The sequence below is a fragment of the Molossus molossus genome, unplaced genomic scaffold, assembly GCF_014108415.1.
Source record: "Molossus molossus isolate mMolMol1 unplaced genomic scaffold, mMolMol1.p scaffold_m16_p_15, whole genome shotgun sequence".
Taxonomy (NCBI): Eukaryota; Metazoa; Chordata; class Mammalia; order Chiroptera; family Molossidae; genus Molossus; species Molossus molossus.
The window spans coordinates 43,795,604-43,822,736 of NW_023425350.1; the positions used below are offsets into that span (position 1 = coordinate 43,795,604).

The 27,133-nt window shown below is 42.9% G+C and overlaps 2 protein-coding genes across 11 annotated transcripts in view; one reads left to right on the forward strand and one right to left on the reverse strand.

Moving 5' to 3' along the window:
• Positions 1 to 180: 180 nt before the first annotated feature.
• Positions 181 to 20,039, forward strand: LOC118630632 (activator of 90 kDa heat shock protein ATPase homolog 2). Of its 2 annotated transcripts, none has more exons than XM_036262516.1 (9): positions 181 to 307; positions 1,540 to 1,730; positions 14,128 to 14,213; positions 15,932 to 16,046; positions 17,258 to 17,346; positions 18,049 to 18,153; positions 18,628 to 18,729; positions 19,312 to 19,363; positions 19,491 to 20,039. In XM_036262516.1, exons 1-9 carry the CDS (start codon positions 228 to 230, stop codon positions 19,661 to 19,663), a joined length of 993 nt encoding a protein of 330 aa, XP_036118409.1. In that variant the 5' UTR covers positions 181 to 227; the 3' UTR covers positions 19,664 to 20,039. The 2 variants fall into 2 exon arrangements, with proteins under 2 accessions (XP_036118409.1, XP_036118410.1); XM_036262517.1 differs by having other exon boundaries at positions 18,055 to 18,153.
• Positions 20,040 to 20,369: 330 nt separating this feature from the next.
• Positions 20,370 to 27,133, reverse strand: part of USP34 (ubiquitin specific peptidase 34) — a 255,792-nt gene continuing 249,028 nt past the window's right edge. For all 9 annotated transcript variants that reach the window (XM_036262508.1, XM_036262511.1, XM_036262510.1 and 6 more), the window contains 5 exons: positions 25,616 to 25,695; positions 23,270 to 23,410; positions 23,021 to 23,164; positions 21,733 to 21,892; positions 20,370 to 21,534 (listed from right to left, as the gene is read on the reverse strand). In XM_036262508.1, the coding sequence (XP_036118401.1) occupies positions 20,927 to 21,534; positions 21,733 to 21,892; positions 23,021 to 23,164; positions 23,270 to 23,410; positions 25,616 to 25,695 (1,133 nt within the window). In that variant the 3' untranslated portion in view covers positions 20,370 to 20,926. The remainder of the gene's footprint in view (positions 21,535 to 21,732; positions 21,893 to 23,020; positions 23,165 to 23,269; positions 23,411 to 25,615; positions 25,696 to 27,133) is intronic.

A 27,133-nucleotide genomic window follows, 5' to 3' on the forward strand; every position in this document is an offset into this window, starting at 1 on the left:
CGGACACCCGCTGCCCCCTCCTCCGGCGACCCGGCCCGGCTGGTGTCCCGGGGACCGGCGCGGCGCGCGGAGCGGCGGGCGGAGCGGCGCAGGGGCGGGAGCGCTGGCGCTTTAAGGGCGCTGCGAACGCGCGGGGCGGCTCGGAGGCCGGAAGCGCCGGCGACGGAGCCGCACCGCAGTCGCGGCCCCTCCGTGTTGTCCGCCGAGGGCGCGCCTCCAGCGCAGACATGGCCAAGTGGGGCCAGGGGGACCCGCGCTGGATCGTGGAGGAGAGGGAGGACGGGACCAACGTGAACAACTGGCACTGGTGCGGCCGGGCGGGGGCCGGGCTGCGGCTTCTGGGCCTCCTCTCTCCCGAGCCGCCCGGCGGGCCGGTCGGGCCCCTCTGCAGCACCGGGCGCCCTGTGCCCTGGGGCCGGGGGCGGAGGGTCGCCGGTCTCCGGGCGCCTCCAAGGCCGCGGCGATTCCTCCGAGGGGCGGGGGCTTGCACAGGTGCAGTGGATTCCCTTCCCCTCCCCCTTCTGCTTTAAGTGCGGCTCTTTGTAGCCTTTGGGCTTGGGAGAGCCCTCTGAGGCTGGAGACCTGGCTGGCATCCTAGGTGCACTGCCTCTGGGGCTTGTTTCCTCCTTTCGAGGGCTCCAAGAATGGCATTTGACATACCTCTTCAACTTTGACAGCCTGTACCCTTACTTAAGTTCTTCCCTTCCCATACCCCCTCCTACACCTAATCCTCTTGATGTTCTGGAAGTAAAAATGAAGCTAAAAGTGCGTGTTGGGGGGAGCGTGTGTGTGTTTTGGTTTGTGCATAGTGGCAAGAATAGGAATTTGGATCTAATTCTGCATCTAACGTGATGGGTCTCCGGTGAGCGCTGCCTCGGAGGAGTTTGAACAAGTTACCCTTCTTTTCTGTGCCTTATCTGGAACACGGGCTTATTTCTGCCTCTCTCTCCCCCCAGAGCTTCAGGAAGTGATGCTCTGTGCCCTGCTCCTCTGAGGTCTGTGGTACCTCAAGGCCGTCAAGGTGATGCTGAGGCAGGTCTAGGGCAGAGCAAAGCCCTCAGCCTGTGAAGGAATCATTTACTGGGGGAGCTGACCTGTCCTTTCCCATCCCCATCCCCATCCCCATCCCCATGGACTTCCCTCAGCTCGTTTCCGCTCCCCAAAATGGGAATATTATTTGGGGAGATTGCATGAAATAATAGGTGTGAACACACTTGATAATTTGTCTTGTTATGATTAGAATTATTTCAGTTATTACTATCTTTTCATATGGTCCAGGCTTTGCCCATTCATTTTCAACTGGCCAGATTGCTGGATCCCCTTTTCCCCAAATAGGCTGGTGTGTTTAAGACAAAATACTATCTTAAGGAACCAAGTAGGAGGATTAAAATATTTTTGGTAGAAAGTTGGTTTGAGAAGCATGTTTGTAGGGTGACAGTTCTTTTAAGTTCCCTTGAGAGGAATCTGGCTGATTTGGGCTGGGCAGGTGATATCACTTGGGCCTTCCATGCACTGCTCTGCCCTTCTGGTCTCTGGCAGGACAGAGCGGGATGCCACCAGCTGGTCCAAAGGGAAGCTCTGCGAGTTCCTGGTGGGCATCGTCGTGGAGAATGAGGCTGGTCGTTGCCAGATCAGTGAGCTGAAGCAGGTGGAAGGTGAAGCTTCCTGCAGCAGCCGCAAAGGAAAGCTGATTTTCTTCTATGAGTGGAACATCAAACTGGGCTGGAAAGGTAACAGGGGCCTCAAGTTTCTGGTAGGGTGGGAGGCAGCCTCAGGGCAGACTTTGTTGATTCATTACTCATCATTCAACAAATATTTTTAGAGCTGCCGTTGTCCCTGCACTGACTGGACCCTGAATTGGTGTTCATAATTCCAGACACAGCCTTGCCACACATGCTCTCCCAGCACTCAGAGCTGTTTAGAGCTCTTTGCTTTAAGCTGGACTCGTGTCTGCCGGGCACTGTGAGCACTTGAATTTCCGTCAGCTGCTGCCCGGAGCACTCTTCCCTCTGCTAACTGCCTGATGCTCTTTCGGGCCCTTCAGGTCTTCATCCTGAGCGAAGCATCTGTCTGTATTCTCGAAAAGTTGCAGATGCTATCTTTCTACTGTTTCCTCTGCTTTATTGTCCCCCAAAGTGCTGATATTTTGTATGGTTACTTAAATATTTATTGTTCTGGTTCCCTCTCTTCTCCCAATACATCAGGGTGGGGTTTTTTAAAAAATCAGCTTTATTGACATATAATTCACATACTATATAATTTGCCCACTTGTGTACAATTCAGCGGTTTCCCGTACATTCCGAGCTATGCAGCCATCACTACAATCAATTTTAGGAAAATTTTATCACTCCCCAAAACCCTGTACCCATTAGCGGTCACTCCCCCAGTCCTCCACAACCACTGACCTATTTTCTACCTCTGTGGATTTGCCTATTTCTGGACATTTCCTATGAATGGAACCATACTCGGTGTGGTTTCTTGTGATTGCTTTACATTTAACATACTGTTTTTGAGGTTCATTCATGTTGTATGTAGCATTTTCTTTTTTTTATGGTTGAATGATACTCTTTTGTACAGATATAGCATGTTTTGTTTATCTGCTCATCAGTTAGTGGATATTTGGATTGTTTCCAATCTTTGGGTCTTTTGGTCAGGAATTGATTTGTTTTGTTTCAGGCCCAGAGCACTGTCTGGAATGTGATGTGTTTGATGAATGAATAAATTTCTCCTGTAGTGCCTACCTTCTGGCTGGGTAGGCAGTCTGTGCTAAATAAATACTTGTTAAAATAACCACAGATGTGAAGACAAAGGGGAGAAGGAAGAGGAGTAAAGAGGGAGAGATCTAGTGCTAGAAGATGGTACTGTGTTCAAGTTTGGGCCTCAGCCCAGGAGTCAGCTTGAGCATTTGGGTTAGAGAGCCACCCAGTAAGTTGGCCTTGGGCCTCAGCCCTAGTGGCCACCTTGTTCGTTCGAGCCAGGCCAGAGGCCAGGGAGATGGTCAGCCAGCATTAGAAGTAGTCCCCTTCCTGCCTGGGAACCTTCTGGTTCGGGGTTTGCTGTCAGTTACTCTTTCAGTGGCTGCTGGATAGATGACAGCAGGGGCTGGCTCCTTACACCCGCCTAGTCCCCTCCCCCTCCTTGCCAAGACAGGGCTCTGGGGCCCAGAGGAAGCTCTGAAGGTCTTGTCCCTTCCCTCTGCCTTAGCTCAAGGCAACAACCAGCTCCCTTGCAAGATAAGGCCCAGCCATTCCCAGGCCCAGCCAGAGGGCAGGCTGAACAGGCCTTGCCCTGGCCTGTTGTGCTTTCTCCTCTAGCACTGAGTCCCAGAGGTGGCAAGTGGGACCTGCCGGAGAGAAGGCAACACTGGTCTTGTTTTTTTATTTAATTCCCCCCATCCCAGCTTTATTGAGATATAATCGACTTACAACATTGTGCAAGTGTGAGGTGTACAACATGAAGATTTGATTTATGTATATACTGTGAGGTGATTACCACCATGGGGTTGATTAACACGTCCATCACTTCACACAGTTACAATTTTTTATATGTATGTTAAGAGCTTTTAAGAGTTACTCTCTTGGCACCTTTCAGATATACCGTCCATTATTGTAGACTAGAGTCGCCATGCTGTATGTTACGTCCCCAGGACTTGTTCTGGAAGTTTGTACCCTCTGTCCCTTTGACTCCCTTTATTCCCCACCCTCTTGCAACCCCAGTCTACTCTGTTTCTGAGAGCTTGGTTTTTTTGTTTTCTTTTGTTAATTCTCACCTTAGGATATTTTTTCCATTGATTGTTTTAGAGAGAGTGGAAGGGAGGGAGGGAGAGAGGGGGGCGAGAGAGAGAGAGAGAGAGAGAGAGAGAGAGAAACATTGATCTGAGAGAGACAGGCTCTGTTGCCTCCCTGACCAGGGCTGGGGATACAACCTGCACACCACGTATGTGCCCTTGACTGGGAGTCGACCCTTTGGTGTGTGGGGCTGATGCTGTAACCACTGAGCCACAGTGGCCAGGCAAGTTTGGTTTTTCTAAGCATGTAAGTGAGATCATACAGTATTTGTCCTTCTCTGACTTATATCACTTAGCATAATGCCCTTAAGATCCATCTTTGTTGATGCAGATGGCAGGATTTCCTTTTTTATGGCTAACTAGTTTTTATATACTGTGTGTGTGCGTGTGTGCATGTGTGTGTATCGTTTTCTTTATCCATTCATCCATTGATGAGCACTTAATGTTGTTTCATATCTTGGCTATTATAAATAATGCTGTGAACAATGGGGTGCAGCTGTCTCTTTAAGATAGTGATTTTATTTCCTTTGGATATAAACCCAGATGTGGAATTGCTGGATCATATGGTAGTTTTATTTTTAATTTTTTGAGGAACCCCTATTGTTTTCCGTAGTGGCTGCACAAATCTGTGTTCCCACCAGCAATGTACAAGGTTCTCTTTTGTTAACATTCTTGTCAACATTTGTTCTCTCTTTTTTTAATCCTCACCAGAGGATATTTTTTCCATTTATCTCCAGATAGAGTGAAAGGGAGGGAGGGAGAGAGAAAGAGAGTGAGAGAGAGAAAGAGAGAAAGAAAAGAGGTAGAGAAACATTGATGTGAGAGAGACACATCTATTGGCTGCCTCCCGCATGACCCTGACCAAAGCCAGGAACAAACTGAAACCAAGGTACATGCCCTTGATCCGAATCAAACCTGCAACTCATTGGTCTGAGGGCCTACACTCTACCCACTGAGCCAAACAGGCCAGGGCTGTTCTTTTTTTTATTAGTAGCCGTTTTAACAGGTGTGAGGTGATAACTCATTGTGGTTTTGATGTTCAACACCTTTTCATGTACCTGTCAGCCATCATTTGAGTATCTTCTTTGCATAAATGTTATTTAGGTCCTTTGCCTATTTTTAAATGGGAGTTTTTCTATTAAGTTGTATGAGTTTCTTATATATTTTGGACACTAGCTCCTTATCAGACAAGGCTTGCAAATATTTTCTCCCATTCTGTAGGTTGTCTTTTCATTTTGTTGATTATTTACTTTGCTATGCAGAAGCTTTTTAGTTTTATATAGTCCCACTTGTTTAGTTTTACATTTGTTGCCTTTGCTTTAGTTGTTAAATCCCAAAATAATTGTAAAGACCCATGCCAAAGAACTTACTGCCTGTGTTTTCTTCTAGGAGTGTCATGGTTTCAGGTCTTATGTTCAAGTCTTTAATTCATTTTGAGTTAATTTTTGTGTATGGTGGAAGATAGTGATCCAGTTTTACTCTTTTGCTTGCGCTGCTCAGTTTTCCAACAGCATTTATTGAGAGACTATTCTTTCCCCACTGTATATTTTTGGTTCCTTTGTGCTAGAATAATTGATCATACATGTGTGGTTTTATTTCTGGGCTTCCTATTCTATTCTGTTGATCAGTGTGTCTATTTTCATGCCAATACCATACTGTTTTGATTACTGTGGCTTTGTAATATAGTTTAACATTAGGAAATGTGATGTCTCCGGCTTTGTTCTTTCTCAATATTGCTTTGGCCATTTGGGTCTTTTGTGGTTCCATACACATTTTAGGATTGTTTATTCTGTTTCTGTGAAAAATGTCATTGGAATTTTGATAACGATTGCATTGAATCTTTGTAGATTGCTTTTTATTTCTTTCTTTTTTTCCCCCCTGCTAACTGTGGGTTTAGTTCTTCTTTTTCTAGTTCCTTGAGGTGTAAAGTTAGGTTCTTTATTTGAGAACTTTCTTTTTTCTTGATGTATGCATTCATTGCTACAAACTTCCCTCTTAGAATTGCTTTTGCTGCATCCCCTAAGTTTTGGTGTATTTCATTTCTGTATTCATTTTTCTGGAGGTGGTTTTTTAAATTTCCTTTTGATTTCTTTAAGCCATTGGTTGTTCAGCAGTGTTTTGTTTAATTTCTATGTATATGTGAATTTTCCATAACAGAAATTCCATAACAGAATTTCCTACTGTTATTGAGTTGTAGTTTTATTCTATTGTGGTTGGAAAAGAGACTTATAATCTCTATCTTTTTAAATTTGTTGATACTTGTTTTGTGGCCTAACATATGATTTATCGTAGAAAATGTTCCATGGGTGCTTGATAAGAATGTGTATTCTGTTGCTGTTTGATGGAATATACTTTATATGTCTGTTGGATCCATTTAGTCTACAACATTGTTCACATTTGCTATTTCCTTGTTGATTTTCTGTCTGGATGATCCATCTGTTGTTGTGAGTTGTGTAGCAAAGTCCCCAACTATGATTGTATTGCTATTTATTTCTTCTTTTAGTTCTGTTAGTATTTGCTTTATATATTTAGTTGCTTTGATGTTAGGTACATAAGTATTTACCACTGTTACATCTTCTTGATTAACTGACCCCTTTTAGCATTATACAATGACCTTCTTAGTTTATTTTGAGCATTTTTAGTTTGTCTATTTTATCTAAGTTTGGCTACTCCTGGTTTCTTTTGGTCACCATTGCTTGAAATATCTTTTTCCATACCTTCACCTTAGTTCATGTGTGTCCTTAAAGCTAAAGTGAGTTGTGTATAGGCAGCATATTATTGGATCTTGATCATTTTAATCCGTTCAGCCACTATGTGTCTTTTCATGGGAGAATGTACACCATTTATGTTTATTTATTTATTTAAAAATTTTTTGTTTATTGATTTTTAGAGAGAGAGGAAGGGAGAAAGAGAGATAGAGATAGAAACATCGATGAGAAGGAACATCTATTGGCCACCTCCTGCATACCCCCCACTGGGGATCGGGCCCACAACCTGGGCATGTGCCCTGACTGGGAATCAAACTGGCGACCTCTTGTTGTATGGGTCGATGCTCAACCACTGAGCCACACCAGCCAGGCTAACCCATTTATGTTTAAAATAATTATTGATAGGTAAGGACTTATTATTGCCATTTTGTTCATTGTTTCCTGAGTGTTTTGTAGCTCCCATGTTCCTTGTTGATTTGATGTCTGTTTGTGGTGGTATGCTTTGACACCTTTTCATAATCTTTTGTGTATTTACTACAGGTATTCCTCAGTGATTACTTTGAGGCTTACATAAAATATCTTAAATATCCTATTTACACTGTAACAGCTCAATAGCATAGAGAAATTTGTATTTTTTCTCCATCACATTTTAGGTTATTAATGTTGCAACTTACTTTAAATGTTGCAGGTTAGTTTAACTGATTTTAACTGATATAATTGATGTTATAATTTACTTAAAAAGTTTTTTAAGTATTAAAAATAACCATAGGGACTGCTCAGTGTGGCTTAGTGGTTGAGCATTGATCCATACACCAAGAGGTTGCTGGTTCGATTCCTGGTCAGGGCACATGCCCAGGTTGTGGGCCAAATCCCCGATGGGGGTCATGCAGGAGGCAGCCAATCAATGTGTACTCTCATTGATGTTTTGATCTCTCTCTCCTTCTCCCTTCCTCTCTCTTTAAAATCATTAAAGAAGCCCTGGCCGGTTTGGCTCAGCGGTTAGAGCGTCGACCTGCGGTCCGGAAGACCCGGGTTCGGTTCCCGCTAAGGGCACGTACCTCGGTTGCAGTTTGTCCCCGGCCCTGGTTGGGTCGTGTGGGTGGCAACCACTCGATGTGTCGCTTTCACGTCGATGTTTCTCTCTCTCTCTCTTCCTCCCACTCTATCTGAACAAAATATCGAAAAAAATGTCCTCGGGTGAGGATTAAAAAAAATAAAATAAAATCATTAAAGAAAAAAAAAATAGTCATAGGTTACTATGCATGTAAGTTACAGTTATTTTTTATTTATTTATTTATTTTTTGGTAGTATGTGCCCCTAGCAGGAACTGACTCTGGGACTCTCTGGTCCGCAGGCTGACGCTCAACCGCTGAACCAAACTGGCCAGGGCAGTTACAGTTATTTTTACTATATTTTTTTAACTTTTAAGGTAGAGGAGTTGTTGTTTTTTAATCCTCACCCTCGCATTTATCTTCAGATAGAGCGGGAGGGAGAGACAGAGGAAGAGAGAGAGAGAGACACATTGACATGAGACAGACACATCCAGTGGCTGCCACCCACACGACCCCAACTGGGGCCAGGGACAAACTGCAACAGAGGCACATGCCCTTAGCAGGAATCGAACCCCGGACTCTCTGATCCGCAGGCCAACGCTCTAACCGCTGAGCCAAACATATTCACCACCATTGCAGTATTAGATAATTTGACTTTGACTCTATGTTTATAATTACTGGAGAGTTTTACCCATTTGTATACTCTTCTTATACTAATTAGCATCCTTTTATTTCAGCTTGAAGAATGACGTTTAGCATTTCTTTTTTCTTTTTTTTTTTTTAATCCTCACCCGAGCATATTTTTGCATTTATCATCTGACAGCGTGAGAAGGAGGGGGGAGGGAGAGAGAGAGGGACAGAGAAACATGGATGTGAGAGAGACACATCAACTGGTTGCCTCCTGCATGACCCGACCAGGACCAGGGACAAACTGCAACCGAGATATGTGCCCTTGACTGGAATCAAACCCGCAACTCTTTGGTCCACAGGCCGATGCTCTAACCACTGAGAAAACCTGCCGGGGCCATTTAGCATTTCTTATATGCAGGTTCAATGGTGAATACCCTGAGCTTCTGTTTATTTGAGAAAACCTTTCTCTCTCTCATTTTTGAAGGACAGCTTTGCTGACTATAGTATTCTTGCTGGACAGTCTTTCCTGTTTATTTTTTTCTTTCTTTAAAAAAATTTTTCAATTACAGTTAACATACAATATTATATTAGTTTTAGGTGTAAACCGAATGATCAGACATTATGTAACTTACTAAGTGATCATCCTGATAAATCTCATACCCATCTGACACCTTACATAGTTATCACAATATTATTGACTATATTCTCTATTCTGTACTTTACATATTTGTGACTATCTGTAACTACTAATTTGTACTTCTTAATCCCTTCACCTTTTCCACTCCCAGATCGATCTGTTGCGAGAACTGGCTGTGACCACCATGGAGGGTCAGCTGTGAAGAAGCCGCGCTCTCACGGAGCAGGGCTCTGGTGCCTGCTGAGTCTGCCCAGTGTGTGTGTCACTCATGGAGGTGGTTGGGTGGTGGTACTTCACGTGGTCTGAAGCTGTTCCCCCAGTGTGCTGGATCTGAGGCCTCCCAGGAGGTGCAGGGCAAGGTCAGCCACTGCCTGGGTTCTGCCTGGGGCCACCCAGCATAAGTTTCAAAGGGATCTGCAGATGGTTGCTACATATGCTAAGTTTGGAGGTGTCTAGTTGAAGCCAAGCTGTGAACCAAGGCCAGCTGCTGCTAGTGCCAAGCCTGGGGCCACTTGGAGGTATGAGGCACGCTGAGGCCAGATGCTGCTTGTTTGAGAGATTTTAAGAAAGTCTGAAGAATGAGTCAAGATAGGTTGTTCATGTAGAAAAGCCACTGGAAACAGCTTTGGTGCACCCATAAGTTGGGTAGGGCGGGATCTCGGAATCACCTGGACAGGATGAACAGTGTAGCCAGGTTGATGGAGACTCAGGGATGATGCCTGCCTGGGGCTCTGGGAGGGGGTGGCTCAGGAAAGGAACAGTGGCCTCTGCCGCCACTTCTGTCTGGGAGAAAGCTTCCCCTCCAGCTCTCCCCCGATGCCAGACAATTCATTTGCTTCCCGGATGTCCCTGGTGCCTTTCGAGCTGCTGTCCCCGCACTGGAGCTCTAAGGGGGGGACCTCCACAGCTGAGATGTCCCTCCCGATTTTTATCCACCACAAGTGGATGTGGGACCAGCCGATTCTGAGTCCCTGTTCCTCCTACCAGTCTGGATGTGGCTTTCTTAGTTGTAAGACCACTGTTCAGCTAGATTTCAGGCTGTTCCTAATGATGGTAATTTTGTAGTTTAGTTTAATTTTGATGTGATTGTGGGAGGATATAAGTACCGTGTTTAATCTACACTCCATCTCTTCCAGAAGCTCCGACAGTCTTTTCTTTCAATATTTTGAATGTATAGTCTGACTCCTGGCCTGTCAGGTTTTGGTTGAATTGCTCTTGTATATGATGAGTCGCTGTTCTCTTGCTGTTTTCAAAATTCTATCTGTGATTTTTGACAATTTAATTAAATGTGTCTTGTTGTTGCCCCCCCCCCCCCTTTTTTTGGTACATGCCCTTTACGGGAACCAAACTCGGGACTCTGGTCCACAGGCTGATGCTCCAGCTGCTGTGGCAAACCGGCCAGGGCTGTTGTGGCCCTTTTTAAATTCAACCTATTTGGGGGTTCTTTGGGCCTCATGAATCTGGATGTCCATTTCTCTTACCAGGTATGGGAAGTTTTTGACCATTATTGTTGTAAATAGACTTTCTGTCCCTTCTCCTTCTGGGATTCCCATTACATGTATTTGTTTCTTTTGATGCTATCCCGTAAATCCTGTAGACTTTCTTCACTCTTTTTTTTTTACTCCTCACCCAAGGACATTTTTTGTTTTGCACTTATTCTCAGATAGAGCGGGAGAGAGAGAAAGAGAAACATCCACGTGAGAGAGACACATCTACTGGTTGCCACCCACACAATCCCAATTGGGGCCAGGGACAAACTGCAACCGAGGTACGTGCCCTTAGCCGGAACTGAACTCGGGACTCTCTGGTCTGTGGGCCGATGCTCTAACCGCTGAGCCAAACCAGCCAAGGCTCGCTCTTTTTTCTTTTTGTTCCTCTGGCTGGATAATTTTAAATAACTTATTAATCTTCTAATTCACTAATTCTTCTGTTTTGCTTGAGTTAGCTGTTGAAGCTCTGTATTTAATTCTTGATTTCAGTCATTGTATTCTACAGCTCTTAGATTTGTTTTTTTTTTAATTCATTTTTGATGGTTTCTGTTTTGGTTTTTTTCTCCCTCACCCGAGGACATTTTTTATTTTTATTTTTTGTTCAGCCAGGACGGGAGGGAGAGAGAGGAAGAGAGAGAGAGAAACATCGACGTGAAAGGGACACATCGAGTGGCTGCCACCCGCACGACCAACCAGGGCCGGGGACAAACTGCAACCGAGGTACATGCCCTTAGCGGGAACCAAACCCGGGTCTCTCTGGACTATAGGCCAACGCTCTAACCGCTGAACCAAATCGGCCAGGGCTGGTTTCTGTTTTTTTTGTTCAACTTCTCATTTTGTCCGTGCATTGTTTTCATTTGTCTGTGTGTTCTTATAGTTCACTAAGCTTCTTTAGGATATTTATTCTGAATTCCTGGTCACATAGTTTATAGATCGCCATTGCTTTTTTGTTGTTGTTAATCCTCACCTGAGGATATTTTTTTCCATTGATCTTTTAGAGCAGCGGTTCTCAACCTGTGGGTTGTGACCCCTTTGGGGGTCCAACGACCCTTTCACAGGGGTTACCTAAGACCATCAGGAAACACGTATTTCCGATGGTCTTAGGAACCGAGACATCTCTCCTCTATCGTCTCCAGGTGGGTCCGCCCACATGCAGATACGTCCACATACAACATGAGGAACTGTATTAAAGGGTCATGGCATTAGGAAGGTTGAGAGCCACTGTTTTAGAGAGAGTGGAAGGGAGGGGAGAGAGGGAAAGAGACAGAGAGAGAAAAATCTGTGAGAGAGACACATTGATTGGTTGCCTCCCACATGTACCCCTACTGGGGATCGAACCTGCAACTCAGTTATGTGCCCTTGACTGGGAATTGAACCTGTGACCCTTTGGTACGTGGTCCATTGCTCTAACCACTGAACCACACTGGCCAGGGCTAGATCACCATTTCTTTTTTTTTTTTTTTTTAATTCCCCCCTCGAGGATATTTTTCCATTTTTTTGTACAGATAGAGTGGGAGGGAGAGAGAGGAAGGGAGAGAGAGAGAGAGAAACATCGATGTGAAGGGACACATTGAGTGGCTGCCACCCGCATGACCAACCAGGTCCGGGGACAAACTGCAACCGAAGTACGTGCCCTTAGCGGGAACCGAACCCGAGTCTCTCCGGACCGCAGGCCGACGCTCTAACCGCTGAGCCAAACTGGCCAGGGCTAGATCACCATTTCTTTAGTGTCATTTATTGGAGCTTTATTAGTTGCCTTTGGTGCTGTCACAGTGATTCTTTGTGAGCCTCAATTTCTTGCATTGGTATCTGTGTTTATAAGTAAGTGGCCTCCTCTTCCAGACTTTACAGGTTTGTGTGAGCAGGGAAAGACTTTCATTATTCAGCTCAGCCTGGATACTGGGCAGGTTGGTCAGTGGTGCCATGGTCTGCTGGGGTTTGTTGTCAGGGTCTCTAGTTGGGTGGGGCCACTACATGTGCTTTGAGGTTGGGGAGCTGGTTGCTGATGGCTGGGCTCCATGTTCCAGCAGGGCCACTGGGTGGGCTCCTGGACCTGGCAGGGCTGCAGCTAGTCATGTTGGCCACCAGCTGGGCTCTGCAGTTCCCTCTGTTCAGGTGAGGGTCACTGGTTGTGTTTCCTGGCAGGGCACTGCCACTGGTTGGACTGATTGGAGAGGTCTGTGGGCTGGGCTCCATAATTGCTCCTAGCGGGTGATGTCTTAGATGTGCTTCCTGATCAAACAGTGCCCCTGGCTGAACTCTGTTCAGGTGGGGCTGCGGGCAGGGCTTTGGGCTTGGACCTGGCCTCAGGCTGTGCTCTGTGAACAGGTCTGCACGCAGACAGGTCTGCAAGCTTGCCTTTGCCATGAGGTAGGCTGGAAGGTCACTGGCTGTGCTCCACTATTGAGCACAGTCTCTGCTGGGCTCTCAGTCAGGAGGTGCCTCCAGCGGTTGGGTGAGGCTAAAGACTGTGCTCTGCAGTTGGGTGGGGTCACTGTCTGGGCTCCCTGTCTGGATGAGGCCTCAAGCTCTGTTTAGCATTTGGGTAGGGCTGTAGGCTGGGCTCTGAAGCTGCTGAGGGTCACTATTCAGGCTCCCTAGTTAGGCAGGGCCCGAGGCTGTGCTCAGCAGCTGGACAGGGCTGCTGGTTTAGCTCTGTGCCTGAGCAGGGCAGCAGGATGGGTTCCTTGGCTGCCCGGACTTCACGGCTGGTTGGGACTGGAGGCCGTGCTCAGCAATTGAGCAGGGCTGCAAATTTGCTTCCCTGCCTGGGTGGGGCAATAGGATGAGCTACCAGCTAGCTTCATCCCATTGACTGGGGGTCCAGATTGGGCAGAGCTGCAGGCCTAGGTCCCTGGTCCACAGGTGGTCCATCACTGACTGGCTCTCTGCTCACGCACTGCTGCAGAGTATGTGATGTGTCTAAGCACTCTGCTGTGCACCTGAAACTAATCGGAAATAATACTGCATGAAACTGTAATTGAAAAATAAAAAAAGATTTGAGTGCTGGTTGCTGAAAGCCCTGCCCCCACCCTTCTGATTCCTAGTGGTCTCTGAGAGGGAAGCACCCCACAATTCTGGGGGACCTGGATGTGCACCTTGTGCTCTTTTCTTCCATGGAGAAACCACAGTGGGACCCTCTCAGTGCAGTGAGTGCTGGCCTGGGGAGAGGGATTTGGCCAGTGTTACTACTCTTAGCCTAATGCAGTCCTTCTCTGCCTCTGGTCTGGGAGGGTGTTTCAGCCCCGCCTGTGGGTCCTGGAATTTTCACAGTGGTGTCTTGTCTATAGATATAGTTGTTTGTGAGGGGGATTGAACTCGGGAATAACCTGTGTCGCCATCATGATCTTGTCACCGAAATCAACACTCTGGTATTGAAAACAACCCAGCTCCATGGAGTCCACATAGAAGTTCCTTCCTCCCTTTTTCATGATCAGAACTCATGGTCCCTTCCTGTTCTCCCCTCTCTTTTGTGACTCCACCAGGATGGCCCTTCATCCTGCTTGACTTGGGAAAGAATGGTGGGGGGTGAGGAAGAAACATTGGTCTGGAACCACCTACTGCAACCCCACGCTTGCACCTGGCCCCAGATTGCGTGTGCACGTTCATTGGCCAGCTGCCTCCCCACCTTTCTTGCTCACGTACCCCAGTGTGGGCCAGGAGGACAGGGTCAATTTTGGTACCTGTGTGGTGGTCAAGCCTTCAGTCTCCTTGTGGCGAGCTGTAGTGGTGCCTGTGAGGAGGGCAGGTGCTTCAGTTACGCAGGGAAGGTTTGCAGAAACCAGCTGTTACTTCGTAATTGAACATGTTTTACTCATTTTAGGTGTAATGAAAGAATCTGGTGCAAAACACAAGGGATTGATTGAAATACCCAACCTTTCTGAAGAAAATGAAGTAGATGACACTGAGGTGAGGTATCTGATGTGTCTTTCCCCCCCTTTTTATATCAAGTTTCTGCTGCAGATGTGGAGGATTCGAAAAACTTTCATCAGACTGTGATTCCTGCAGCTGGGTCAGTCGGAGAGGGCTCGCTGCTGAGGACTGCTCACTGTGGGCGCAGCGGGAGCGTAGCGCAGAGAGGTGTGGGGCCTGCGCAGGCGGCTGCGCCATCGTGGCCTCGTGTGTGCAGGGGGTGAATTCATCCTTCAGGGGTGTTAGCAGACCAGTGTGACTGTATGTCCTGTGAAGTGCTCAGGCTCATGCACAGTCTGGCCGGTGGGATCTTTGCTATTTCCCTTTAACGGTGACAGTGCTCAGCTTTTAGCTGTGATCTCCCTTGGTTACGTGTTTTTTGTAAACCAGTTAGTATTGCTTTTGACTGGCTCCTAGTTCTCTTGGGAGATAGAGCCTGTGTAACTCCTCACCCTGGTTTCCAGTTACTGCCTGCTGCAAGTTGTAAGCTTGGTTCTGGGGAGAGACCATTTGTACAACAGCTGTATTTTCCAAACCAAATAGTTTGACAGAAGGTCGTTTTTGACTTGTGAAATTATTCAATGTGAAGGCTCTCAAAGATATAAAAATGAAATCATACTGAGCAACACATCCGTGACGTGCCTTTATTAAAGTTTATAAAATGCCAGATAAGTGGGGCTGTCTCAGACATACCTGCAGACATGGGGTTGCTATCCTCAGATCCATCAGCTGAGAAGTTTTTCATCAGCCCATTAAACCGGCCTTTTAGATTTAACCCTTGATAGCACTATAGACAAACTCTTTAGATGGGACCTGGGACAGGCCCAGCTCAACTCAGTCACAGGGACACTAAGTGATTTCTAACCAGCACCTCTCTTCATACCACAGAGGTACCCAGAGCAGCATTTTGATTTCTCTCTCCGTCTCCCCGCTTCTCCCTCTGCCTCCCTCCCTCCCCTCCCCAGTTCCTCCCTTGACGTCCCTCCCTTCCTTCTCCCTTTCCCAACTCTCCTCCCTGCCAAAACTATGTAGCTCAAGCCCATGTTATGTGGGAACTTGTTTTTCCTAATTGCACTGGCTTTGGGGTTATAGATCGGCGCTGTTCAATAGGAATACAATGCAAGCCACATACGGAATTGAAGATTTTTTACTAGCCATCTTTTAAAAAGTTAAAAGAAACAGGTGAAGTTAATTTTAATGTTTTTATTTAGCCCGATATATAAAAAACACCATTTAAACATGTAACTGATATCAAAATTATTTTACATTTCCTTTTTTTCGTACTAAGTCTTCCAGGTCTGGTACGTATTACTTTACACTTACAGCACATCTCACATCACACCAGCGCCCTTCCGTGCTCCACAGCACATGTGGCACGTGCCTGCCATGCTGGACGGCACCTTTCTAGACCCTGGTAAAAGCCATGGACTCTGTCATCAATATAGTACATATACATATGGAATTTTGTGTGCAAATTAAGGGGCTCATATTCTAAGAAGTCCATTCAAGATTTGGCCAATCCAGGCAATGGAGCCTTGATTAAAAAACCTGTACATCTTCTCAAACATACAGGAAGAATCCTGTCACCTCTCTCAACAGCTGCTCCCTCCCCTTCCCTCATAGTCACAGTTCTTCTCTCATCCACATGTCCCAATGTTGTAAGAATACATCAAACCAGATTTTTCTTAGGTTTGTATTTTTTTTCTGATTTGTAGGTGAACGTGAGTAAAAAGAAAGGAGATGGGGATATACTGAAGGATCTTATGAAAACTGCGGGCACTGCCAAGGTCAGGGAAGCCCTTGGAGACTACCTGAAGGCACTTAAAACGGGTAAAGGAGGCATCCCTCGTGAACCCGGGGGTCCCTTTTCTATTTACCCAAGTTATACTCTGCACTGTGGTCTGGATTCGCAGGGTAGGCTGATACAGGCTTCAGAAACAACTCTTCATGCTGCAGGATACATTGTAGTCTGGATGTTGAGAGCTAGTCATGAGTAAGACCATAATTAGTGATTATCACAGTATTATACACAGTGTGAACCATTTTGCTTACAGAATTGTTAATAGTTTTCTGGAATAATAATTATTTAATCAGTCATTTGTATAATTTGTTTAATGTCTGTCTTCCCTGCTAGACCATAAGCTCCATGAGGGCATAGAAGGTGTCTGTCTTGTTCACTGCTGTATCTCCAGCATCTAGCACAATGCCTGTCGCATAGTAGGTGCTTAATAAATCTTTGTTGAATGAATGAATGAATGAATGAAAGTGACTGTAGGTAGTACAGGTGTAGTTGAGATTTACCTAGATAACCCTGCTTTGTGGAAATGAGGTTATTTATTGTTTCCCTCCCTGAATTAGTGAAGCTACTTGCCAGGCAAAGTGGCCAAAGGGCGTGTCCGTCTGCACATCATCCTTGGATTCTGCTGTGTCTAGGTGTTGGCATAGATGGGTTTGAGGTTGCTACTTTTCCCGTGAGACCGTACATGTGGCTGGCAACGAGAAAGTGTCTGGTTTTGACAGTAGAGGAAGGCCATGATGCTATTAGTAGTTAGTTGTATAAAACTGAACTTTTTGGAAAAGAACATTTGAAATTTTTTGCTGTTTTATCAAGAACTAGATAAAAGTGAGGTATTTGAAAAATAAAAGAATAAAATGCATTTGTTGCTATGTAATGTGTTAGTTTTATATATAAAAACGTGGAATAGTCTTGAAATTCTCAAAATGATCTAGGATTTTTTATAAATGTTTTCATATGTTGTTTTGGGTTTTCTTCCTATTTGTGCTGAAAAGGAAAAAGTTCTTTGCTGAGACTGACAAACCTCAGAGAAGGAGGGCTGGGGGGATGGATGAGATAAACCAAAGAACTTATATGCAAGTATGTGTAACCAATGGACAGAGACAACAATGTTGGGGTGGTGGTGGGTGGAATCAGGAGGAGGGTGTCTGGGGGGGAAAGGAGAAATATCTGTAACAAAAATAAATAAAAATGGCAACAACAAAAAAAAGTTCCGTATTAAAACCATTTCCACGTTTCTTTGTAGAATTTACAATAGGAATGATTCTGCCAACGAAAGCTACAGCAGCCCAGGAATTGACTATTAAAAGGAAGCTGAGTGAGAATACCTTGCAGGTATGATCTCTAGCGGCCAATATGTAGGGGAAGGGAAAGGAAGTGCCTAGAATTCATCCAGGCTCTCAACAACCTTTCCATGAGGAACTGGAAAGCACAGTGAGGGCCAGTTCATCCACTCTTGCATCCTTGCCATTTTTGAGGGGAAAATGATGAAATCATCTTTGATGGAAGGTAATGTATAAACACCTTTATGTGGGGTAAATACTGAATTTCGTTCAAGACTGTTGTAAAAGCCCTGTTCTTTGGTAGAGAACAGATTACAAAACCAGGTGACTCTGAGGTTCACATACCACAGTGGACCAAACTTCTCTCCAGACTTCTGGATTGGGAAGTTTTAGATCCTGTTCTTGGAATCTAGTGGTGTAAATTGATACTTTGTCCTTACTTGCAGCTGCCCCTCTTATCTGCATATCTTCATGCCCTTTGGGCCCTCTTTACATGTTCAAGTTAAGATTTGGGGTGTTAAGCCATAGCTTGGAAGTAGAACAGAGCTAAAGAGCTCATAGGAATAATGAGCTGTTTCCAAAGTAGAGGCCAGGACTCGTGCTGAAAAGCCTTTTCATGCTATTTCCATGTTTCTGGAATGAGTGGTGTGGAATTTGGGATATTTTGGTGTTTTAAGATGGGAAGACGGAATTTTTAAGTCTAAGCAGCCTTTTCCTTTGGCATGCCAATTATCCTTTGAATCCTCTTCTTGAGATCCAGGCACCACTGGGTGTAAGGATTCCCACCGTGGCGCTGCACATGACAGAGCTGTTCGACACAGCGGCAGAGCGGCTGTACAGTATCTTCACTGTGAAAGAAGTAAGTAACTTTCCAAGGTAGGATCTTAAATGTCAACCCTGGGAGAAAATGTACCATTAAGAACTGGAGCTGGGCCCTGGCCGATTTGGCTCAGCGGTTGGAGAGCTGGCCTGCAGACCAGAGAGTCCCGGGTTCGATTCCCGCTAGGGGCACTTACAAAAAAAAAAGAGAGAGAACTGGAGCTGGTTTTTGGTGTCCCTTATGTTCATGTTTTTCTGATCGAAGGGATCTAGAATTGTGAGGGCATAAGTCTTTAGGGTAGCTTCTGAAATATTTGAGGGGAGAAAAGATGGCATTTTGGGGGGAATATATCAGCAATTAGGGGATACACTAATTTATTTATAGCTTTCTCTCCCTGCAGAGGGAGAAAACTAAGTTCTTACAAGCTACATATTCAGAACTTTGGGGGGAAAAAAAACCTCAAACCATAGTAATTATTACATGCTGATAACATCTTATGTTTTTCTTGGTTAGTTGGTGCAAAAATTTTCTAAATCCCCTGCCACATTAGAAGCTGAAAAGGGAGGAAAATTCCAAATGTTTGATGGGAATGTCACCGGTGAATATATAGAACTGGTAAGAAATCTTACGGTTAAAGGAAAGGAAGCTGGGAACTACTCTTACTTCCGTTTACATTGCTTTATTAATTAGTGCTTTTTAACTTGCTTTGTGTTTTTATCTGAGCTCACAGAAACATGAGAACTTTATTATAGTTGGTTGTAAAGCAAATAAAAAATGTTATATACAATGAGAAAGTTGAAGCCTTAGTTTCACAGTATTTGTGCAAATGCTTATGATTTTAGAAGGAAAAAATATTAATTCTCCCAGCTCTTAGTGTAGAATGTTCAGCTTTCTGCCATCCAAACCACTGGGGTCTGCATTGCCAAATGTCAGTTGCCTCACCCTTGACAGCTCTGTTCTGGTGACCCACGTCTCCACACTTGTCCTTGACGTTAACTGCTGTTACGGGCATTTTGGCACTACGGACAATAAATTCTCAATGGTGCTGGCATATAAACTGGAAAATGGGGACTGTATGTTGTTCACTGATTACTTTTAGTCACAGGGCTTTTTAATGAAAGGCTTGGCTGTTTTTCTGTATAGTATTGTAGGAAATTTAAAAAGATGTTTTCAATAGAATTTCCTCTTTGTTTTCAGATAACAAATGAAAAGATCGTCATGAAATGGAGATGTAGGAACTGGCCAGAAGGTATGTTATTAGTACCATTTGTTTGTTCTAAGAGTCCAAAAACACTCAAGCTGTTTTTCCCCCAGGAAAAGCAGGTAGTAGTGCTTATACATTTTCCTCTTTATAATGGTTCCTTATTTTCTTCCAGAACACTATGCAACAGTTGTACTGAATTTTGTGCCCACTCCAGGGCAAACGGAATTACAGCTGGACTGTAAAGGAGTTCCTGTCTGTAAAGAAGAGAACATGAAATTCTGTTGGCAGAAGCAGCATTTTGAAGAAATTAAAGGTTTACTGCAGCTGACCACCCTAAATGGTTGAATTAGAAGATTTTAAGGGCATTACATTTTGTAAGCAGTAAAAGTGTCATTACATCTTCCCTATAATTTCTTTTAAAAAAGAAAACTCTTAATTTATATTGGATGAAATCCAAGAACTTTTACATAATTTAAAGCATTGTTTGCATCCTAACCACAATTTAGAAGCAGCAAGCAACCTGACATTAAGTATTGAACCTTACCTCATAGATGCTCCTCTGGGAATAGATTGAAGCCCTGATCCGAGTACAGATAATTGCAAGTTTCCCAACCTAAAGCTTGTCCTTATAGCAGGCTTATTTCAGCTGTAGTTTTAGTTCAGGAAGACAAGAGTAAGTGGCATGTTGATAGCATTCCTTTATTTACTTCAGGGTTTTTAAGGAGGGTAGCTCTTAGATTAGTGAAACAGTGACATGTTGCACTCAGAAGCATGTTGAGTTGTGTTGTTCCACTTCTCCCTGCAGCAGTTAAGCATTTCAGGGTGGAGAGGATTGAACAGTCATGAGAATAAGTTACTTTTTGGACTGCCACTAACACCTCTAATGAAATAGAATATAATTGGGTAAGTGCTTCCCCCATTCACAGTTTTCTCATTACTTTCATCTGAGAAGACTGAAGCAACGTATGTAAACAAATAAAAAGTAATCACAATCAGTTTAATTAAGTGCACAGAATAGCAATCAGTCATGTCAATAAAAATAAAACAATTATTTTTACATCAAGTGTGCTTTATTTCCTCCACAGGTATTCTGTTAAATAAAGCACCATTTATATACTGCCAGGCCACAGCTAAAGAGGATTCTTTACAGAATCAAATTTCTTGTGGTTGTTCCGTATACAAGTAAACTTAATTTTGATAATAAGAACCACAGCGATCGGAGGCAATCTGCCTCTATTATAAGGTACAAAACTGGCACAGAAGACACCATATTATACACAGTAAAAATGCTGTACGTTTAAATTACATTGTACAGGGCCAGGGAACCCTGTTCCTCCCAGACAGCCATATTAAATGAAAGCCACTACAGTGAACTCTTAATTACATAAAACATATCCATTATCTGATTGCCCTTTAGAAAGTATACTGAAGATGCAAATTTTTTTCATCTGGAGTTCTGCCTGACCAAGAATTAAGCCTATACATCTATCTTGCCATTCAAGCAGAGAGCACTGGACAAACTGAAGCACAAAAACAGAAATAAGCAAAACTTATACAAACAGCATTGGGGGTAGGGGGACCTTAAAAGTAGACATGCTATATCTAATGTCAAGAAGCAGCTTGGTTTCCTTTGCCAGATATCCTTGTGACCATATGGATCGTGGATTCAATGGTTCTGCACAGGGTATCTAAAATGTCGTGTTGCTGCATGTGACTAAAGAGTCCTCTGGAATGGCCACAACTGAGTGATAAAGCAGCCTCAGGGTCCTGGGAGGGCAAAGCTTGACCATCACAGCTTCTCAAGTCAGCTAAGTCAGACAGAACTGCAGAGATAGAAGTAGAAGGGAACTCTGATTCTTCCTCTGCTAAGTTAGAATCCTTGGAACAGTGGAGGTCTTTAAATTCTTTACAGTCTTCAAATCTACCACTGTTGGACTGTTCTTCTGCATGCTGTGACCTGGTATTTGACATGTCTTCTGAAAACGAAGATGGAACTTCCATTCGGTATTCTTTAACAGAACTATTTTCAGGGGAAGGAAGATCTTGTTCAGTTCCTGGATCAATAATTGAGGAGTCTCTTGTCTCATTGTCTGAAGTGCTAGTTGGGGTCAGGACCTCCCTGGTTTCCGTTTTCATGTCGCTGATGCAGCTGTCCACAGTGTGTTCCTCATCACTGCTAACGCGCCTTCTTTTAACAGGAGTTGCCCCTTCATCATCTGTGAAGACAGCAAAACAAACTTCTGTGAAAGGGATCACTAAGATCAACACGAAGAAGGGGAGGGGGGTGTTTGTGGAATATTTCCTTTATAGCATTTATATTTAGGAGGCCCAAGAGAACACAGAGCTATTGTATAGGTACACCGAGTATATTCCCTTCTCCCACCCTAAAGGTAATAATGGTCCATAAAGCTAACCTTTAGTTTTTCTTTCTTTGGCTTCTTGCTCTTGGAGTGAGTTTCTCTGCTGCAGACAAGTCCTACATTTGTTTAAAAGCTCTTGCAGAGTTGGAATTAGAGCTGGGTTTAATTGTTTGGGAGTGTGTACCGACAGGAGCAAAGCAAGTGCCCGTAGGTCCTACAAAAACCCAGACATGAACATTTCAAATTCTAAAGCCAATATTGGACACACTTTGTTTATAGTTCAATGCACATATTTACTTTCCCAGGAATCTACCCTGGCTTCTATGGCATTTTTAGAGAATGCTGAAACTATAAAGCCAATGTTATGATACTATATCTCATTGGTTTTAAGTCACTAATACCATTATTTTATGCACCACACCATTAAAAAAGTCAGACTGGAGACTCAACTAGTGTTTTCTGAAAATGGAAAAAGACAATCAATAATAGAAATTATATAGGAATTTTAAAAATAAACCCTGAATGATCTGTGAGAAATTTAGGTCTTATTAATCTAGAAATCAGTTTCTCAAATATGCTAATTTTGGGTGGACATGGAAAAGAGTAAGGTCTTCCTCACTTATCTCTGTAATCCGTTCTGGCATCTAAGCATTTTGTTCCATGGGAGGCTACTGCTAGACATGTGCTAGCACACGTTTCCAGCTGTTCCATTATTCTATGACATGGCTATCGTGGGAGTCTATACAAGGCAACTTACAAATTCCCTAGGTTTAACTGGCTTTATGATAGGCAGGTCATTAATCGAATTGTTTAGTTACCTATGAGCCATAGGCAATAATAGAAACATCACAAATAATTGTTTCAAAAAAAGGAAACAAGTAGAGATAAAGGGAATGCCTTTTAGTGGTCATACTGCCATTAGTATTTAATGACTTTAGCTCATGACTTCTAAGGTAACAGAAAGTGTGTGTGCCCTGGCCGGTGTGGCCCAGTTGGTTGAGCCTGGTCCCATGCACCAAAAGGTTGCCAGTTCAGTTCCTGGTCAGGGCACATGCCTGGGCTGTAGGCTTGATCCCCAGGAGGATGAGTGCAGGAGGCAGCCAATCGATGTTTCTCCCTTTCCTGTCCTAAGAATCAGTTTCTCAAAAATCTTCAAAAGAAAGTGTGCACTATATACATAAAAGGCATTGTGAACAATATTTTAAAATTGGATTAGCTTTTCATATTTGACTTCTAGAGTTTGAACACTAAATGTATAATAAAATCATACTAAGGCCAATTTTAGAGTTGATTTAAGGAAGTTCTGAAGTAAATGACTATTATTCCCTTCCATAGTTCTTACCCCATTTAATGAAGCACTTGCTTTGGACATTTCAATTCGGTTGGTGAAATCAGACTGCAGGTTCTGATACTGATTTATCAAGTTTGTAATAAGGGTGCTGATCAAATTGGCACAGTTTGCTTCAGAAAACACTTGACCTTGAACCTGAAAAAAAGGGATTAAAAAAAATCTCCAAAAGACCAACATAACAAAAACACAACCATTAACTAACTGGAAGTAATACATTTGAGTTTTCAAAGTACAACATACCTTTAGAAGAAAATGAGTCATGAATGTGTAGACAATGTTGTTGTTTAGGAAAGTTCTTTCATCCATTAGGATACATTTTATATATTCTGCAAAAACAGGATCTTCACATAAAAGCTTGATGCAATTTTTTGACAGAGCAGACTAAAGTGGGGAGAAGAAGTACTGACGGATGAGCACTGAAATCATTGCATATTTTAAACATACTGCTTACGATGTACATTGTGGAGTCTGTATATCTGACTGGAAAAGCCACTCGTAACTTAGTCTACTAAGCTTTCAATTACAGCAACTGTCCTCCCAATCAATTAAAACATTACTAACTTGGACTACATGGGTGAGTGCTAATGGAAGAGACTTGTAAAAAGTCTGAATGGCAAAGCTGACAAATATTTTTAAAAATGCAGCTTTATTATCTAGCATTAAGAGAATTAAGGGATTGAACAAACAATGTTCTTAGGAGTCTAATGAATGGATAGTTAATAAGTAACCAAAGCACAGGTAGAGAAAATTTTAAGAATTAAATTTATTCTCTAAAACGAGTTAAAAATTTTACTGTTATTAGCAGTACTAACTTGTTAAAACCCTTTCCCCTCATAAATATTGCAAAAGTAAACAGCAAACCTCTTTTCCTAATTACCTCACACAGAAAATTAGTGGGTCCCAATATTTACTAAAATTTAGGGAAATTTTACTAAAATTTGGTTTTCCTGTTTTCAAATGGTCATGGCTCTTAAACACAAGTAGTATGTCTTTAAGTAGATATATTCCCTAGATTACTTATATGTGTTTTAATAATAGATCATTTACATGGAAGAAAAAACAGACTTAAAAAATAGGACAAAAATTTAGATAATATATACATTATATACTTATTTATGTTTTATTACAGTAAGCAACTGTAGTAAGTAAAATGCTCAAGGTCACCCAAAAAATTAGAGGACTTGAATAAGACCAGGACCCAGGTGTTCAGATTTTTGGTGCCATGAAAATCTGCCTTATTTTACCAGTTATAGCCTCTGCCTACTGCCTATGTTTCTTGCACAGAATTGGTGGGAGGGGCTTTGGAAGCCTTATTTGGGTTGATTTGGCTTTGTTTTAAGGTTTTTGGGGATGGTGAATTCTGTGGGAAAAAAGCCAAAGAAAGGGAGTAGTAGAGTGCAGAGCAATAGGGAAGCAGTAGGTGGTAGGAGAGTATAGAACCCCGCCCACCCTCCCCAAATAAAGCAAATCAAGAAAAAGAAAAGATCAGCAATAGAGAGGGAAAAAGCAGAGATCTGATCTGCTTTACTGAATAGACCACTCAGCTAAAAAAATCAACCAGCAAAGCATTTTCTAATGTTTACTAAGTACTAAACCATGTGATCAATGTATCTAGCCTTTCAAAGATTCCTACTATAGAAAACAAAATGACATTTCTCCAGGGAACAGAGATGACTCACAGTCTCTACACTTCAGGAGCTCACAGTTTGGGACAAGGAGATAAACAACTATTACAGTACCAAGTTACACACAACCATTAGGAGAATATACAGAACACTACTGCCTGCACAGGAGGCTGGACCAAACTCAAAAGTAATTCAGATACTATAATGTGGGTAAAGGTTTATGCCAAAGGAAGGTTAACAAACTCATCTCTTTCGCTGGAAATGAGCAGATGCAATCAGGCAGGAAAACAATAGTTTTTTCAGGGTCTAAAAGAGGGAGGGTCCTTTATGCCTGACCTAAGGAATGGAGCCTTAGAATCAATCTGGTTTCTCCCTCCCTCTCTGACATTCTCCCTCCACAATTTAACATGCGTTATTTAGTGCCCACTTTATTTTAAGAGGTTGGTTCTTAGATACTTAAGGTAGGAAGGATTAATGTCAATGAGATTGTTGATAAGAAAGCAAGTGCATGAGATTTGAAAACTACTCCAAGGTAACAGATAAGCAAGAGGTAAAGGGCTGCTGAAATAGTTTCTGCTAGAGCTTTTGGAATGGTGAAGGGGAGCAAGACAGATGGGGGCAGGACAGAGAGAGCAAGAAGTGGCATATGTCTTCTTTCCCTAATAGCTCCGTTTTGGATTTTTACCACAACTATTGATACTGACCTACAAATGAGAAATTCAAGTATAAACAGCTTATTTGAAATGTCCCATGATACAAATGTCCCGAAGTAAAAAACTTCAAAGAGCAACTTGATGTCCAACACTTAATAGCTATTATTTCCATTAATCATATTTTACCTACCAAGATTCTAAAATATCCCCAGTGTCCAGCCAACTTTCAACCCATTATTCCTAAAATTACTGACCACATGGGTCAGATGAGATTAAAGACCAAATCATCTAAAACTCATTTTCTTTACCTGAGTCTGGCATAGCTCAGTCCAAAGTTTGGGGAACAGTGCAAGATGAAGTGGCAAACCTTCATAGGCAACTAGGATACCTAATATTTGAAAAGAAATCAGAATAGGTTATAAATTGCACTACTGAGGTACTGAACTGCAATGCAGGTACAATATAATAGCTATTTCTAGTCATAACTATGAATATTTTCTACATGTTTTAGAAATATGTAAAATAATTAAAGGGAAGAATTCATTCCGATGTTTTAACCAGTTAAGAATGCAGTAAGTACACTCTGAATTTATTTATATCCCACACCTCATTCCCAGAAGGATACGAGGCAACTTAAACCAATTCTGCTTTTTGAGTACTGGAGCTTTATTTGGGACAATTTAATGAAGGTTACTGCCAAGTGGTTCCAAAGCTTTCTTGGATTAAGGTACCACTCTGCCTAATGAATTTTCATGCAATAGCTAGACTCCAAGGCACGGTATGTGTGTGTGTGTGTGTGTGTGTGTGTGTGTGTGTGTGTGTGTGCGCGCTTTCATAACGTTAAAAAGAGGATACTCGGAGAACATATCATTACTTCCTCTTTTACTTTATTTCTCTAAAGATAGGGAGAATTATCTTCAAGGTAGGTTTAGGTGTGCACTGCTCTAAGTCTAACAGCTTCTAGCCTTGTCCCCAGGATCTTCTGGATAGACCACACTTAGCTATATGTCAGCGTTCTATTTGGAACCTCTATTATTTTAACCTTTCCTTTTCTTGACTGTTCCAGATATCAAGTCTACCCTCCCACCTCTCAAAGCACAGAAATTGCGATACCACAGTTGTAAGTCAGATTCCCATCCTCCGCATTCCCACCCTCAGGAAAAGTATAATCACAGAGAAGAAAAAATACAATATAAAACATCTCCTTCATTAAAAAAACATACACACACAAAAACCCCACTAAATGAATGAATGTGGCTGTCTTTCAATAAAACTTTAAGAACACAGAAATTTAAATCTCATGTGGTTTTCAAGTGTCACAACATATTTAGAATAATCTAGTGGTTTTTTTTAACTACCTAAAAAGCAAAACCCTTCACAGCTTGCAAGTAGCCCACTGGTTATACAAAAACAGACAGCATGTAGCCTCCTGTTTACCAACATCTGGGTTAGACCAAGGATTTGAGAAAATTTTAGAAAGGGAAGTCAGATCAGTCACCCAGTTTAGTCTTCTAAAGGTGTCTCAACTCCCTTTTGCAGGTAAGCCTATTTATTTTCCTGTCAAGATTAATCCCTTTGTAAAGATCTAAAGAAACTCTTACCATCTTTCTCCTTTATCCAATCTATATAAGCAAACAAGGGCATGTCATCAAAACTGTTGGTTACAGAAACAGAGTATTTATACTCCCATACCCCAGCATCATAATTACCCATAAAAGTAGAGCAGGGGCTAGCAAACTCTGGCCCACAGCCTGTTTTTGTATGGCCATGTGAGCTAAAATGAGCTTTCACATATTTAAATGAGTGTTAAAAAGACAACAACAAAT